This window comes from Sturnira hondurensis, unplaced genomic scaffold (genome assembly GCF_014824575.4).
Source record: "Sturnira hondurensis isolate 20B ecotype Veracruz unplaced genomic scaffold, ASM1482457v3 Scaffold0007401, whole genome shotgun sequence".
Classification (NCBI taxonomy): domain Eukaryota; kingdom Metazoa; phylum Chordata; class Mammalia; order Chiroptera; family Phyllostomidae; genus Sturnira; species Sturnira hondurensis.
In genome coordinates, this window is record NW_028080032.1 from 2,543,074 (window position 1) to 2,561,069 (window position 17,996).

The 17,996-nt window shown below is 39.7% G+C and overlaps 1 protein-coding gene across 6 annotated transcripts in view; it reads right to left on the minus strand.

The window, feature by feature from the left end:
• The window catches only part of PLCB4 (phospholipase C beta 4), a 386,228-nt gene that overhangs the window by 55,175 nt on the left and 313,057 nt on the right, over window positions 1–17,996 (minus strand). For all 6 annotated transcript variants that reach the window (XM_037051657.1, XM_037051659.1, XM_037051661.1 and 3 more), the window contains 7 exons: window positions 14,648–14,743; window positions 9,586–9,686; window positions 6,161–6,196; window positions 3,951–4,092; window positions 3,210–3,294; window positions 2,749–2,873; window positions 886–937 (listed from right to left, as the gene is read on the minus strand). In XM_037051657.1, the coding sequence (XP_036907552.1) occupies window positions 886–937; window positions 2,749–2,873; window positions 3,210–3,294; window positions 3,951–4,092; window positions 6,161–6,196; window positions 9,586–9,686; window positions 14,648–14,743 (637 nt within the window). The remainder of the gene's footprint in view (window positions 1–885; window positions 938–2,748; window positions 2,874–3,209; window positions 3,295–3,950; window positions 4,093–6,160; window positions 6,197–9,585; window positions 9,687–14,647; window positions 14,744–17,996) is intronic.

Below are 17,996 nucleotides of genomic sequence, written 5' to 3' on the forward strand. Positions count from 1 at the left end.
GGTTAGATGTAGTCGGACTTCCGTATAATTCAATTTTCTGTCCTTTGGTTGTGTCTTTGTTTCTCCAAACCTTTGTTGTATTCAAACTTGGTTGTGTGAGAAGGCACAGTGTTTCCACCTATGCCTCCATCTTGGTGGAAGTCCTGCAGTATTTTAATTTTATATTTTCACTTACCCTTTCAGCATTTCAGTGGAGTTAACATTTTCTATTTTACACTTGGCTCACTGATCTTAGAGCACTATTCATAAGACACGTAAAAGAATGAAGAGAAGACAACGCCTTCTTCCTCGCTGAGTTAAGTGCAACCTCATTCTTCTACTTGCCCTGGGTCAATTGCACATCGTTAATGTCTAGTTAATGTCCAAATGAGCAGAGATCGCTGTTTGTCCCAGCTATAAAAATCTCCACTATTGAATTTAAAGTAAGAAAGTTAAACTGCAGAATGTGTATGATAAAATATGTAACTTGTGGTGAACTTTAAAAAAAAAAATCTAATGGTGTGGCTCAGAGGGCTGAGCACCATCTCACAAACCAAAAGGCTGCTGGTTTGATTCCTCATTTGGGTACATGCCTGGGTTGCAGGCCAGGTCCCCAGTTGGTGCAAAGCGTGAGAGGCAACCAATTAATGTTTCTCTCCCTCTCTTTCTCTCCCCTTCCCCTCTCTAAAAATAAATAAATAGAATCTTTCTTAAAAGTCTATAAAACTGGAGATGAAGAATGTATATTTGCAACTACAGTCTATCTAGGGACTTCATTTGTTTCTATACCATCCCTCAGACATGGCTTAAATTCAGTCATCCCTAATTAAAAATGACACAGTTTCATTAGGGCTGGAGCACAGAATGCTGGAACACGGTGACAACAGTTTAAATCACATTACTCACCCGCACGATCCATTATACTCAAATTTTCCCTGATTCAATTGCATCGCTAAATCTGTCAAGAGACAAAAATAATTTAGCATCTCGTCTCCCTGGACAAAAAAGATCCTGATGGGGTGACTTTAAACAATGGAAATCAGATACTGACCCAGGCCGAAAGATCGTTTTTAACACAGCAAAGTACTACTGTGTCTGTATGGGCACACAGCTCTCTCTTTGATATTGAATTACTTTGCGTTTCATTTAAATTAAACATAAACTGTGTTTTCATAAAGATCATGCTAACATTGCTTTAAAAATTTGGATTTGCTGTAAGACTTTCATGAGTGTTGAGTACCGATGTCCCACTTGATGTAGTTGGAGAGGATGTGCCTTATGACCCCAGAGGAAGGTTTCCCTAGCGACACCCAATAGGGTAAGTGTGAATACAAAATTCCATTGAGAAAATAAAAAACAAACTAGGTAAGTATGATGTGAAAATCAGTAACTTAAGGTGAATTCTTCTAGTGGGGTCAGGGCATGGCTTATGATTTTTCTCTTACAAGCAGACAAAATCTTCACTCTTTCTTTTCATCAGCCAAAGAAATGGGCCAGCTGATGTATATATTTTTCTTCTTCAAAATGATGTGATTAAAACTTAACATTACAGAATAAAACATCAGCCAACATACTAAATAAACTGCTTTAGGATCATCTAGCCCATGTAATGGGCTCACTGATAACTCAGAATGCAAGTTGACACTACTTTAAGAAAGTAAAACTATTTTGTCTCTGCTTGAAAGACTGGGACTGTACTGGGGTCTGGTCATAGTTTAATGCAGCGCAGGCTGACGGGCGCACTGTGTGAGAGTTGACTCCGATTTCTGGTCACTGAGGAGGTCCTGACAACAACAGGTGGGAAACACAGTCAGGCCACCTTCATGCCAAAAGGACGAATGTCAAAGCACCTTTCAATCTGTCCCGAGGGTAGAGGCAAAGTGGAGAGGGATTCTCAGTGTGGCAGATGGATGAGAGAACAAAAATTGGGAAACCTGGGAGGGACCCACATACAGCTAGGACCTGAACAAAAAAGCACTGTTCTGTTTTGTTTACCAATATTATAAACATGCTCTGAAATTAACCATAAAAAGAGAATAGATTTTGTGGCATTTTTCTCACCTTTTTTAGGTAAGCATCCAGAGCCCATTACTTTTCCACCTCTGATCTTAAAATTGTGATCCTAGGCTCTTAAGCAATTATCAGAAAACATTAAAATTTGTTTATACATTTGTGAAAGTCTACTCTTCTCCTGGGGAGGGGGCAATCATATATTGGAAACCTGCCTTTCAGTACACTTTGGAAGACCAAGTTATGTATTAGGACCTCTAAGATCACATAACTCTCTACATACCATTTTAGCAGAGTCTACCCCATAATATTCCACACATGGTGAGGTACCACTGTGTCATTCATTGAGAATGTTAATAGTGGGAAAGTGCTTTTCAAAGGAAAAATGAGTCATAGTTACTATACACACTTACTCAATTTCTTTGCATTTAATTCTGTTTCTAGAAACAAAGATCAGTTTGATCCAAATGGAGGAAAAAATCAGATATGTTTTGGAATAGGGAAAATGTTTAGCAGAGTAATCATAGCATTTCCAAAAGGAAATTCGATTTAAATCAAAATACATTATCTTCTATCATTGTCTTATTGCTCTATTTTCAGTTTTTGATTTACCACCAAAATTACATAAATTCAGCACATTGTTTTGCCATATGTCTGTTTCCTTTAAAAAATGCCCACAGCCAAGGGATGGGCAACTATTGGCAGCGTCCTATCCAAGCGTTCTCCTGGAATTTGAGGTCACTGGACATCAGCTCCTACCTGGGGTTTGATAGTTCAGTGAAACCATCTGGCAGCCAGCGTTCCAGAAAATCTGAGGCATGTAATTACTGGAATCGACTCGGCCTCCCTTGGGGTAAATGCGACTCATTTGCCGTTTGTTATAGCTGGGTAACTTATTAAGGAAAATGGGAAAAAAGCTTATTCCAGCAACAATAAATAAACAACGAAGGGCTAAAACAACAAAGACCTAGACCAGTAAAGACAAACAAGGAGACAACAGAGCAAATTTCACATTTATAAATGATGCTTCAGGAAAAGCCAGAGTTTACTATGTGGATTATGAAAACCATTGACATTTGGGCAGATTTTCACAGCCACTGTGGTCTTTCACACACGTTATTTTATTAGCTCTATAACCACAATCACGTATTAACCACTTATCTGTTTTAGAGACTCCTGTCAAACCAGAAGTGCACCAACCACTCTTTCCATAAGGATACTTCACAAATTCAATTGCGTGTGTCTTCAAGTAGCCTAGACCCACGGACTCATTGAAAGAAGACATGTTATAATGAATATTGCGTTCTGTAAAGGAAAGCAAAGATGCACTCAGAAACCCTGCCATCAAACACTCTGAGAAATAAAGACAAACAATAAATAGAATTACACCCTGAATCAGGAGACTTTGCAGCCAGATGTTCCACTATCATGTAACTGGCCTCTACTTTCATTAACGTTCTATGGATGGAGACAGCTGACTTAAAAGAAGGGCAATGAATTAAATTTGGAGTCATTAAGCAAATTAGGTATACGCCGCCACACCCAGCCATCCTTGAAATATGTGTATTTGATGATGATGATGGTGATAACAATGATGATAATGATGGCTTCTTTAGCCAAGAAATAATTAGACAAAATTATAAAATACTTTACACATTTTTAGAGACCAGCTTTTGATGAAAAAAAGTCTTGGGAAATTAATGCAAAAGGCTGCCCTCTTCCCATGTTAACAAGTCCAGTCTCTCAGAGCCACCTTGTGGATGAGGTAGGGAATGACATCATAAATGCCTCCACGTGCCAAGGACCGGTGGTGGTCTGTCCAACTAAAACAAGGATGAGGGGAAACAGTCTGCAGGCCCAGAAAGGGAAGTGGCAACAAGTCAGGGAAGTGGCAACAAGCTCATCAGCATAACAGCAGCAAAGCAGACCAAACAGGTGTAGCATTCAATCTTTGGTGTTACCTTCAGCAACATGGAAACCTTGAAACTTTACGGGCTGTGCATAGTTGATCATTGTGGACAAATATGGATGGATATTAGTGGTAGCACCTACATATTTATAAGATGCCATCCATGCCTGCTCATCTTCTACAGTAACCAGGCCCTACAAGCACAGCAAAGGGAACATACACGTCGGTGATGGTAGCAGGACTCACAGGTATACGCTACAGACTTCCTCACTAAAGAGAATTACACACACACGAATTGAAATAAAGACCTTTGCTCAAGTATGCTAAAGGAGTGTTTTAAAAGTTAATGTCTATTGTAGCTCCAAATAATCAAAAGGATTATCCTACATTTCCAGGACATTTTTTAGATTTTTGAAGGACTTTAAAATAGGAAACACATTGAGATTTACAGCAATGTTATGAAATATACATAGCAGATACTGATTATTCTTATTTTCATAAATGGAAGCAGAAAGTGAAATGGTGACTCTCCAACCTTGTATTCATCAGAATCACCAAGAGGTGATTAAAACCCAAACACTTTTGGGCCACACCCTCAGAGCTTCTGATGGCATGAATCTGGGCTGGCGTCCAAGAACTTGCATTCTAACTGGCTTCCAAATGACAATGCCATAGCCCCTCTGGGGTCCACACTTTGCTTAACATGCTCTAGGATTCAAAACCACATACTTAAGGAGTTCATGATATTTTTTTTAAAGTTTATTCTTAAAATAATCTGATAACCCACTACATAAGACACTGTCCTGATTGAAATTTAGGTTATTTCTTCATTAAGCAGAACAAAACCAACAAAACCCAACAACGACAAAAATAATGCCTCCAAGAATGAACAACATTCTGTTGACAAATTTGAAAAGCTACATTTCCTGGGTAGATTGTTACAGGTGGATGAACTGCTTAGTCACATGAATCAATTCAATAGTTAAAAAATGGTCAGACTGTTTGTCTTCTCATCTGATAACCTGACACTCTAAATAATCAAATTGATTTTACAAATAAAAGCCTGAGTTACATATCTAATGCTGTGACTTATTTTTTAAATCATTTTTTTCACATGTCCCAACCTCCCAAATAGGGCAGGGGTCCTGTCCCATTCTTTTTCGTGTGTTTAATGATAGTAAGTAACACCAGTCTCACGTGCTGGGCACCGGGCTGAAATCTGGCACCCACTCTCATTACCGTCAGTAATCGTGTGCAGTGAAACTTTGAGTCCTGCCCAACCACATGAGAAGACTGAGGCCTTAAGAATTACAACACTCAGTCACAGCTACTTAGCTAATAAAAGGAGTGACCAAAGGCCAACGTCACCTTTGTTCACTCCAATAACTCGTGACATTCTAGTAGAATTACACGAATATCTTGGGAGGGGATTGGGATCAGACTTGTCCGTAATTATTCCAAAATTAATATTTGCACAGTACATGTTTACTCCCAATAAGACAGGAGGAACCCATAGCCAGCAAGACAGTCTTTTCTGAAGTTCTGAAGTGTGGGGATCAAGGTACCAGCTGATTTCTGCTGTGACTGCCTTCGGTCTCGCTCCTGTAACAAACCACCTGCATTTCCTAAATAAGATCACTCTGATTTCCTGAGGAACTTCGAAAGGAATAAAAGAAGCTAAAATGGAACTGTACTTTCCTTACAATAAAGTGAATTTCTAATAGTGTCAAATAAACTCCTAGAATGTGTACAACATGAAGTTACACATTGGCCTTCTGGCAATCTCTCAGAAGGCCAATTTAGTTGGAACCAGGATCGCCTTTCTGTTTCACTACAATATGCCTTTGCTCACTAATTACTAGGTCATTTGTATTTTCAAATTCAATGAAATGATCATCAATTCAATAGGAGTTGATGATCACGTACTCCTATTTTTGGAATACAATCTCTAGGCCCAGCTAAGAAAATGCCTAACTGCAATGGACGTTTATTTTTAGGAAAATCGTCTTAATCATCTGCCCTAATTTTGTCATTTTATTGGGATTTAATCATTTCACCATTGTGATTAATTCTTTCTTTTAAGGACTCTTAAAACTAGATCCATCGAGCATGTAAATATTCTACCCACAAACAATAAGCCTGACATTCCACGGAGCGAGGGGAAGACAGAGTAACAATACTTAGTACATAATATTCAATATCAGAGGGCCACATATAATGTCTGATAATGAAAAAAATTACACGAGAAAATTATTTTCTTACCTTTTTGTTGATTTCATGTTCAAGGTCATCAGAAACCTATATGAAAGGAAGAAAATAATTTGTTTACTTCTCTGAGGGTCGACATTCCAGATTTTCCAGCCATATATATGCACATATTTAAATAAATATGGGTAAAGTTGTTACTCTTTTTATTTGTTAAGATGGGAAATCATTAATGGCATACAGCCCCAGACAAAAGCAAGTACTGAAAGGATACTGTTTCACATGGGAGAAAAGCTAATCTTAATGCTGTTTCCCTCCTTCGTTGACAATTTTCACTTATTTAGATCCTTCCTATGGTAATTGAATTAATGAGGTGGTTGATTTAGTCACGGGGCTTGGGAATAATTAGTGTGGGCATCTCTCCTGATATGCAGAGGTCAGCAAGCAGGAATAGGCACTCTTCAGCAGTTCAACTCTCACGGCTGGGTATTGCTAAAGGTTTTATGTAGCAGGACAGTATAAAGGTAAGCACTGAGTCTTATAGGTATCCAACAGTCTCAAAGTAGTCATGACTCTCTGTCAGAAAAGCTGCATTCCCTTGGCTTTGCTAATCAGACAGATACTCTCCCATTTTCCTACCACCAAATGCACCTATCAACTACATGCTTGTCCATTCACTGTCTTCAATAATTAAGTATCCCTGCTCCAATTACAGGCCACACCTTCACACCCCATGATCCCATCCACTCCCTTCTCAAGGAATTCACAGGCGGTTCTGCCATCTCCCTCCTGCAAGACTTAATCTCTCCCTGTCTACCTGCACCATCTCCAACAGTTCAAACACACTCCAGATTCATCTTAAAAATAACACTCCCTTGACCTCTCAGGCTACCTTTAACAACTAGCCCATTTCTTACTCCTCTTTACAACAAGACTACTCAAAAATATAGTCTCTACTCATTCACATCTGTCTGCTCCAGTGGCCCCCACCACTCCACTGAAACTTCTTAATCACTCAATGGAATCATCAAAAATCAACCATTGTGCCGGGTGTAGGGTATGGGGAGTTTTTTATTGGTCAAAGGATACAAACTTCCAGTTATAAGAGGAATAGTTCTAAGGATTGAACGTACACCAGTGAAAACAGTTAACAGAACTGTATTTTATACTTCAAAGGTACCACAAGAGCAGATCTGAGATGCTCTCACCACACACACAAAGATAATTACATGAGATGATGGATATGTGTACTAACCTGCTTGTGGTGATCATTTCACAACATATGCCTGTATCAAATCATTATACCGTGCACCTTAAATTTACACAATACATAGCATGTCAATTATATTTCAGTAAAGCTGGAGGAAAAGACCAACCACACTGCCTGTCTCTTAACACAGTTCTCATGGCTCCCTTGGTCTCATTGCCTGGTTTCCTACTCCTCCAGCTATACCTCGCTCTTCTTTTCCCATCCTTCTCCTGTGACTCTCCCTTGAAACAGGCCCCACCTGGGCCTTCTTCCCTGCTTCTTCCTATGGGTCATCTCATTTCTTTCCAGGGTTTCAAAAAACATATCTGAACTCCCAATTTGTGTCTCTAGCCCAACCTCTCTTCTAGTTCTAGGTGCTGGGAATGATGTTGCTAGTGATGATGATAATGACAATGGTGATGACCATGGCATCACCTCAGGCCTTTCCAGGAGTTACGATGTGCCAGGCTCCATTCTAAGTTCTTTCCATGTACTAAATCCATTCCCTCTTCACAATGGACCGATAACTACCTTCATTTTGCAGACGGAGAAACCAAGGCACTGAGTGGTTAGGTAACTTACCCAAGGCCATACAGTTAGGAAATAAACCCAGGGTCAGAGCCAATGCTATATAAACGCCAATGCTGTATAAATACCCCTTACATATCCCACAGTCCTCAAACAGCCTGTCTTACCTGAAACTCCTGAATTCTTTTTCTTCCACCCTTCCCCATGGTCAACCCAGGTTGGGGTTGTCCTCAAACACAAACCCTAGAGAGTCATCTTGCTTCCCTCTCTCTTACTTCCCCATGTTCAATCCATTAGCAACTCGAATCATTTTTGCTTCCTCAGTAGATGCTGAACCCACTCAGTCCTCTGTTCCTACTGTCCAGTTAAACCCTCAGGGGTCTGGCCTAGTGTAACAGTGTAGCTTAAGTACCCTTCCTACACGCACTCTTGCTTCCTTCTAAATGCCTCTCCATACTGTAACCATGGTGACTAAAAAAATCTCTTCTAGGCTACATCACCCCTTCTTTAAATGTTTTCACTGGCTTCCCATTTCACTTACGTTAGCATCTGAGTCTCTCAAAGCAGACCCCCAATCCTGCATCACCTAGTGCTCACCTGCCTGTGCAATCTCACCTTGTTTCACCTCACCTTCACTCGGTCCACCCCGCTCACACTGTCTTTTGTTCCTGCTAAGGTCCTTCTGTGGATTTCTGTGCCTGGCTGGTTCCTCTCTACCCTTTGGCTCTGGTTTCCTTATTTCCTCCACGATATTATTCTACATTTAAACACTCACTTTTAGGTTCATAACGGTACCTGTCACAAATTGTAATCACACCATTGACTGGTTACTTCTTTGTTGTCTGTTTCCTGCTCCTTTCTTATAAACTCTCCTCAGACTACAAACTCCATGAGGGTGCGGAACAAGCACGTTTTGACCTTTCTGGGTTGTTCTGGCCTAGACTTTGCCTGACACCTAGTAGGTACACAGTAACTATTTTTCTTGGCTGACTGGCTGGATAGATGAGAATATTTTTATGCTTACTCCACACTGGCAGGGAGTTGAGATTCCTAACTAGCAGAGCTGGTTTGGAATGAGGGCTTGCTTGTGACCATCCGGGGTCATTTTCCTGATGATTCCAACAGGCTAACCTTTGCCACTGGGATGCCGCTGTTGTCTCCCTACTCACCTAGAATAGCAATTTCAACAACAGTGCCATAAGAATTTTTGAAGTGTGAAATATCTGACTATTTAGTTAGGGATACGGACCTCTTTTCCTTTGGATTGTCAAATTAAAAAATGGCAACACCTAACACAGCAATACCATCCAGTGTGAATGAACTGAAATTGTACCTATTTTTGTCAGATCCGCAAAAACTATATTTTTTGGTGTGCCACAGAATTTTAGTAGTTAGTTTATGTTTGCCATGAGATGGAAAAGGGTGAAAATCGCTGACCTAGAATAATGCGGTAAATGATAATATGCAAAGGACACTGACCAAATTGGTAGTGGTCAATGTGGGAATGACTAATGAGGGATTTAAAAGTCTTTCTTAACTTAATAATGTGTGTGTCTTGAGTTCAGATATGAAACTGGTCACCCAATTTAGAAGAGAAAATACAGGCTCCTTTTGTCTCTTGTGGTGGTTACATTTCTCAAACGTCATAACCAACAGCTGCTGCCTCTTGAGACTCATGAAATAAAAGGGACACCAAGACTCTGACCTTCTTGACACTATTTGCAACAGCTTCCTTATGACCCAAGTCATCAGCAGAAAGTTCATTTCCATATTTGTATTCAGGATGAGCTTCTTCCTCTTGGTCAGCTGCACAAAAGACAAAAGAAAAAGCCATGAGGCCAAACGACCGCCAGCAGTCAGAGGTTCTCTATAATCCTGGGGAACGTAAGCCCTTTCAGAGAAGGAAGCTGAAGGAAGATGAGAACACTGAATTCTGCAAGTGTTTTTCAAGTAAAGCTCTCACTAAACTCTCATCAAGGAGCACTATCTCGTTATTTATTCTTTCTCTCGCATCTTGCATGGTGTTGAGCTGTTGGATGCTTCATAAATTCTTCTTACGTGAGTGATTATCTCCACCCCAGAACTCTAGCCCTAAAAACTAAAGCCTCAGCACCTCAGGAGTATCTGTAGCTCATAAATAATACATTTTGATCTTCCATGAGATCTAGAGAAAACAAGAAGATACAAGAAAAGGAAAATACATTTAATAATACTGAATAAGGAGACTAAAATGTCCATAAGTCATTATGTGACCAAAAAAAGGAGAGCTCGGAAGGACTGTCCTGTTCCTGCAAGCCATCTGTCAAACCTGGTGAGGATTAAAAGGCTCTAAATTCATTTCTCGGGCTCATGCCAGGGAGGAGCAAGCAGTAGGACCTAAATCGGGTGGGAGAACAGGAGCATGGCCCAGACTGTAAAAGGAGGCACAAAAGTACTCAGTCCACTGGCCCAGAAAACTGATAAGAACTCTAGTATCACCCAACTTCATTGGTGAAAAAAAGGGTCACCCATTAGAAAATGAACCACATGCTGGTGTAAGATCCGGATTCCCATGACCTCCAGTAAAGAATTCGCCTAAAAACTAGCCAGGACCCTTGAGGGACATGTATTATTAAAAAAATAAACAAAAAAACCCCAGTGAAATAATTTCTGATTATGGATGCACAAGTGAAGTGAGCAGACCCATAACAATTAGAGATATTTTTCAAAAGCATGTTTAAAATGTGCAAAGGAAAAGGCAAGAACAGGAGTAAATGTAAAACTATTGCACTGATTCTAAGATGCCTTCCCCCACCCTCACCTCCCCTGCACATTTTAATATAACTGATATCACAATGTATCCTTCAACTGATGGTATTTTAAAGCTGCTTGGAAGTATTTTTCTTTTTTGGTCAAGATAAAGTAGTGGTATCTCTCAACTGATGATATATTGGATTCAGAATTTGAGACGTTGCTTATAGCAAGATGCTATTTCAGGCATGGGATGAAGGCAAGGAAAGAGAGACAGACACCTCCCTCCTCTGGAACTGATATTCTGATGAGGAGATATTCTAGAGGCAGATGATTAAAAACCAACCAACCAACCACACAAACACACAAAAACCAAAAAAACAGCAGGTCATATAGGCTTTGTGTAGGAAAATGAATTTGAGGAGCTGCAATAGGGTCTTAATCTAGTCCAGTATCTTCATTTTACAGATGAGGAAATAGATTCAGAGACAGGATGTGGCTTGTGAGGTCACACAGTAAGATACGGATGATATTTCTCCAAGTTCTTAGCACAATGCTCTCAACTCGACACTGGGTTTCCATGACCCACAGTCTATAACACAGGTTTTAAAACTTCCCAGAATCACTATTAAATTTCTACTTTATACATGTAGTCTAAGCTGCTCAGCCGGATATAAACTACTTGAATTCGGGGGTACACTCCATACAAGTGGTAGAGACTTAATAACTACTTTAAAAGAGTTGTATGAACGATGTTATCATCTTTTGAGTGTGCAAATACACACAGGCACACACATCAGAATGCTGATATCACCATTGCTTGCCTCACAGTCCTGGAGGTCACCTTCCCTTCTGAATCTAAATCTAGCTAATGAATGGGCACATGGTTGGACTGAGAGTTTTTTTCTCTTTTCTACAGCCTCCAGGCTGCCTGCCCTCCTGAACTATGCTTGGTTTCCTCTTTCTTGCTCTGTCAAAGTGTTTAAATTAGAGACTCTAGTCATTTATAGGTAGTAGGATCAGACTGTGATGCCAGGGTAGTTACAGCCAACTGGTAGACCAGAACTGTAGCTAAGTATCACTCAGGGAACCTAAGAATCAAATATATAACTGGTAAAGTAGAAACTTCTATGCCCTTAAAGAAAAATTCAAGTAGATTGTTCTATCCTCTTAGCTAATCTCCTACATAAATACTATCCCTCATGATTATTTCTGTCAGAATTTAATCAAAATCTCAAGCATATTTTGAAGCAACGTGGGAGCCACTAGAGGCATTTTTTTTGCCTGCAAGAATAATTAATATATTCATAAAAGTTGAGAAAGTACCCTGAAGGAGGATAAGTGGAATCACATTGACCATCATTTTAGATTAATGTGTATACTCAAAAAATTTCACATCTTTGACTTCCATCAGTTATATTCTTTCTCCTTTAAATTTTTTTTTTAACAACTGGTCCTGACTGGTGGACTGAGTGCTGGCCTGTGAACCAAAGGGTCACTGGTTTGATTCCCAGTCAGGGCACATGCCTGAGTTGCAAGCCAGGTCCCCAGTTGGGGGTGCATATGAGTCAACCACACATTGATGTTTTGCTCTCTAAAATTGTTGTTAAAATTTTTACTACAAGAAAAATTTTTTCTTATACCATATTTTTTTACTATAAGATGCACTCACCAACCCCCCCTCCCCCGACCACTTGGGAGGAATAATGGTTATTAATGTTACTGTTGAGTTCTGCTTACATTTACACTGGTGAAAAGAAATATTATGTTATTTATGTTATTAAATATTTTACCACATTTTTTGCTTCAAAATTTTTTCCCTATTTTCCTCCTCTAAAACCTAGGTGCATCTTATGGTCCAAAAATATGGTATATATAAAAGAATTATAGAATTAAATTTTTTTAGTTTTTTAACCACCATTTTATATATTTGTGCTTTCTTCACATTCCTATATATTAGAAGGGCAGTATTGTAAGTTACAAAAGGAGTTAAGGCAATTCTGGGATTAAATCTTAGCCCCAATGCTTATGAGCTATGGGACCATGCCTAAAATAAGTTACCTCTCAGCTTCAATTTCCTCATCTAAAAAAACGAGTGTAATAATGCCTATTTCATCAGGTTGAATAAAGATCAGATGAGGCAGTGATGTAAACTGTTTGATTTACAGCTGGTACCACAATGGTAGTTATTATTTTGTTTCACTTGTTAACTTATTCCATTATTCTTTAGTTTGTTTTCCTGGATTATAGTATCTAGTATTGCCTTCATGTTTTTGATTACCAGCTATGAAGTGTAAGTTGAGAAATTGTTTTTACCTAAGATTTATCTTTTCAAATTTTAGAAGTATTCTACTGAACTTTTCAATATATTCATTTCAATATTTTATTCTTAAATCTTGTTTAGGTTTATTATTTGCAAAAATGTAAAATAATATAGTAGGCATTGTGGCAGACTGTTTTTCAAAGACGGCCATAAGAACATCTGCCATCACACTTGCTCTTCTACGACGTGACCTTGCCTCTCACCCACCTCCTAGAACCAGGGTGGGAGCTAAGTCTGATTTGGTGAATGACTGAAGGAGGAAGTGATGATGTCCCAGTTCCAGGCATAGCTCTTAAATAGTTTAGCAGCTTCTACTTTCTTTCTGTCTCTTGGAATGAAACTTGGCCCTTGTGCTGCACAAAGCCTAAACCACATGGGGAAGCCTCATGGGGGTGCTCTGGGCAGTGGGCCCCGCTGAGCTCCCAGCAGAGACAACTGCCACCTGAGTGAGTGAGCCATCTTGGGCAACTTGCCCAGCAGAACCTTCAGATGACTCCAGCCCAGATGCCATCTGCCGGCAACTGCAAGGGAAACTAACCTGAGCCCAGAGGCTCCACAGAACTGGAGAAAGTAATGGTGTTGTTTTATGTCTCTAAATTTTAGGTTGATGTGTTACATAGTAATAGATAACCATAACAGGTATTGAGTAAATAGTATCAGATATCTTTGGCCTTCTAGACCTCCCTTGCAATATACAACACATCAAAGTAAATCATTATGACTTTTCTCTGGAAATGAAGTTGAACCCACAGTTTGCACATGCAACAGAAACCACTGTTATGAAGTCTGTTCCATAGTTAGAGTTCTTTATTAGGGAGATGTGAATAAAACTAGTTAATTCTCTCAGCTTTCAAGTTTTTACCTATAATATCACTTTCCTAAACTCTACATATGAATTTCAGATGTTTACACAGCAAATGTAGAGAGCTTCCACCAGCATTTCTAAATTATCTAGCCCACTACATAAATGCAAGGTCCTGTCTAGCCAACAAACACAAAGTGCAAGTCCAAATTATTTTCTTATACAATTCTCATGGTACATAATCAACAAATAACTATGAAAACATTCCAAACCTCTCAAAAGCCCCATTTGCAATAAAAAATTATGGTTGTGGCTATATAACCAGAGCAAAACAGAAGCTAATAGCAAATATTCAAATATTTTAAACAAGGCTGCCTTTGGTAAAATTATCTACCTATATAAACAAGCTGGTAGCAAGCTGTTATCTGAATGAACTTGAACGTAAAACTTTACTACTGGTTTTGAGTTTCCAATTCATTTTGTGTGTGTATACAAACCAATCATTTCCTTGAGGGTCTTCACTCAAGTTCCTTTCCTTTTAGCTTGTCTTACTACTATCCTTATTGACAACACCAAAGTTCACGTTTCTGTTTACAGAAAGGGACTGCAAAATATTCCTTTTACTCCAACCGCTGCCTTCTGTAGAAGTGCTTTAAGGAGTCGCTGGCTGCAAAGCTGACTGCTCCATCGGAAGGAGATGACCGAGTCACTAAACTTTTGTGCCCAGGAAAACTGAAAGTAATACTGTTTGGAAAAGTACCAAAAAATACCAAAAGATTGCGTTTGGTACACCAGTGCACATCTGACTGTTAAGAATTAAAACATTACATTCTATAAAAGGATCCACTAAGACCATTTTTCATCTTAAAAAGTATTTTTGTGACACGTAAAGAAAAAAAAAAAACAACTTACCATTTTCTGTTTCCTCCTCATTATAATCCTCTAAGATGTTAACAGGAGCAGCGGATTCTCCAGCCTCCATCATGCTTTTCAAAGCTTCGAGCTGCTCTAGAAGGAGAAGGTGACACATGTTACAAACCTGGGCTTTAAGATCCACACTAAGAAGGAAATAAACTGGGAAGGAAAATGTACTGTCTAGGCTCCAAAGGGCTATGTTCCTCAGGCCACTGTCTCACCCGGTCCTGGTGCGTGACCTTAAGAAACATGCGAAGATCACACTATCTACATAGGATGAAGAACAGCTGAAACATGGGTGAACATCCAAATTTCCGGTCAGAGGTTTGAGACGGGTGCTCAGTCATTGTGGAGGATTTAAGTCTTTTTTAAAAAAATAGCTATTGTTTATTGAACAATTATGTACAATTAAGTACGTTCCATTGTCAGAACCACTTTATAAACCACTGCCATCCACTCCCATTTTACAGAAGACATTAAGGCTTAGAGGGGTTAATCAATGTAAGAGACCCTGGAGTTCTGAGAATTCTTCATGGGCCTCCTCTGTGTCACAGACGGAAGTTGTTCTTCCCACCCACTTTGATAAATCTAGATTGTCCGAATAGTAGAGGCCAATCTGCAACAATAATTCCCTCTTCTTCCAAAAAAGCTTTTCTGACCAACTAGTCCCTAAACGAGCTGAATTTTGGCTGGGAATCACCTCCCCTACTCCAGCTAAAATTCTGTGAAATTCTGGCCCCTTCCTTCCCCACGACAGATTGCTTCTTAGCTCCTTCAGGAGCTAAGGTCAAACATTCTTAGGTTGAACATTTTGTTTATTTATTTATTTAGTTAGTTATTATTTCCATTTTAAAATCATTTTTATTTGTCAGTTACAGTTGACATACATTATTATATTAGTATCACGTGTACACCCCAGTGATTAGACATTACATAACTTACATGGCAATCATCCTGATGAATCTCACACCTTTCTGACACTATACATAGTTATTAGAGTATTATTGACTATATTCCCTATGCTGTACTTTACATCCCCATCACTATTCTGTAGCAACCATTTGTACTTCTTAATCCTTTCACCTTTTTCATTCATCCCCCCAAACCTACTGCATTAGGCCACCATCAGAATGTTCTATGAGTCTGTTTCTGTTTTGCTTGTTTATTTTGTTTTTTAATTTTATTTTTTAAAGCTCTTAAAGATTTCATTTATTTATTTTTAGAGAGGAGGGAAGGGGAAGAGAAATCAGTTGCCTCTCATAGGTCCCCAACTGGGGACCTGGCCTACAACCAAGGCATGAGCCCTGACTGGGAATTGAACCAGCAGCCTTTTGATTCACAGGCCAGCACTCAATCCACTGAGCCACACCAAACAGGGTTACTTTGATTTTTAGATTCAATTGTTGAAGGATGTATATTTTTTGTCATTTTATTGTTTGTATTTTAAATCTTTTTTTCCTTCTTAAAAGAGACTCTTTTACATTTCATTTAATACTGGTTGCATGGTAATGAACTCCTTTAGCTTTTTCTTGTCTGGGAAGCTCTTTATCTGCCCTTTGATTCTAAAAGATAGCTTTGCTGGAGAGAGTAATCTAGGCTGTAGATCCTTGTTGGAAACTGCTCTGCCTGGTTTCAGGAATTGTAACTACCTGCCATGGCTAAGGATGAGTGAGCGACCTCAGGAATGCAAGCCACAGGAGAGAAAAGCTTCTCTGGTAGCAAACTCTACCTCAGCTTCCTCCCCCTGCCCCCCAAAGCATGGTCGATATTGATGACAGGTATGACTCCTCACATCGAGGGACAACCTAAGCCAGACTCGATCACTTGGGAGGCCATCATGGAAGGAATCGAGGGGCTGCAACAAAGGGAGCAATGGATCTTTGTCCTCTGGCTATGTGACATAGCCCAAGTCCCCATGTCCTCTGGGAGAAGCGCTTCCTGGCTCTAATCCACTTAAGCCTAAAACCTGATGGGGAGGGGTGCAGCTCCTTGCCTTGCTCGAGCGATATCCAGAGGAAATCTGGCATAAAAAAGAATTCCTAAAAGTCCTGTGAAACCTGCTTTGCTAGGAGTGTTTTCATTCATATGTTAAGGGTCCAAGCAGGAAATGAGCATGTCACCCAAAGTTTCTGCAAACCCCCTTTTCTGACAGACACTGACTCAGACTAAGCCCTCAGATTTCTTTGAAATGTTATCTACTGTTTGATCCTTGCCGCCCTGTATTCCTGTGTATTACAACCCAATATAAGCCCCTGGAGGAAAGGGCTCGAGGCCTTTTTCCTCTGAGAAACTGNGTGAAACCTGCTTTGCTAGGAGTGTTTTCATTCATATGTTAAGGGTCCAAGCAGGAAATGAGCACGTCTCCCAAAGTTTCTGCAAACCCCCTTTTCTGACAGACACTGACTCAGACTAAGCCCTCAGATTTCTTTGAAATGTTATCTACTGTTTGATCCTTGCCGCCCTGTATTCCTGTGTATTACAACCCAATATAAGCCCCTGGAGGAAAGGGCTCGAGGCCTTTTTCCTCTGAGAAACTGGCCAACTCTCCTCCCCAAGCAGATCATGTCATGATGGTGTTTACTTTCATCCATGGTGGATGGGGGGGGGGACTTGAGGGTAAAGTTGACCCCACAGATCCTTGCTTTTCATCACTTTGAGTATTTCTTGTCAATCCCTTCTGGCCTGCAGTTTCTTTTGAGAAATCAGCTGACAGTCTTATTGGAGCTCCCTTGTAGGTGAATAACTGCTTTTCTCTTGCTGTTTTTAAGATTCTCTCTTTGTTTTTAAACTTTGGCATTTTCATTATGATGCGTCTTTGTGTGGGCCTCTTTGGGTTCATCTTGTTTGGGAATCTCTGCAGTTCCTGGACTTGTATGTCTAGCCCCTTCACCATATTAGGGAAGTTTCCTTTCAGTATTTTTTCAAATAAGTTTTCAATTTCTGGCTCTTCCTCTTCTCTTTCTCGCACCTTTATGATTTGAATGTTCGTATGTTTAGAGATGTTCTGGAGTCTCCTTAGTCTATCCTTATTTTTTTAAATTATTTTTTCTTCTTGCTATTCTGACTGAAATCTTTTTCCTTCCTTGTGTTCCAAATTGATTTGATTCTCAGCTTCATCCCACTCACTGTTGGTTCCCTATAGATTTTTCTTCATTTCAATTAATGTAGCCTTCATTTCTGCCCGGGTCTTTTTTATACTGTTGAAGTACCCAGTGAGTCCTGGAGCATCCTGATAACCAGTGTTTGGAACTCTGCATCTGATACGTTCCTTATCTCCATTTCATTTAGGTCTTTTTCGGGAGTTTTGCTCTGTTCTTTCATTTGGACCATGTTTCTTTCTTTTTCT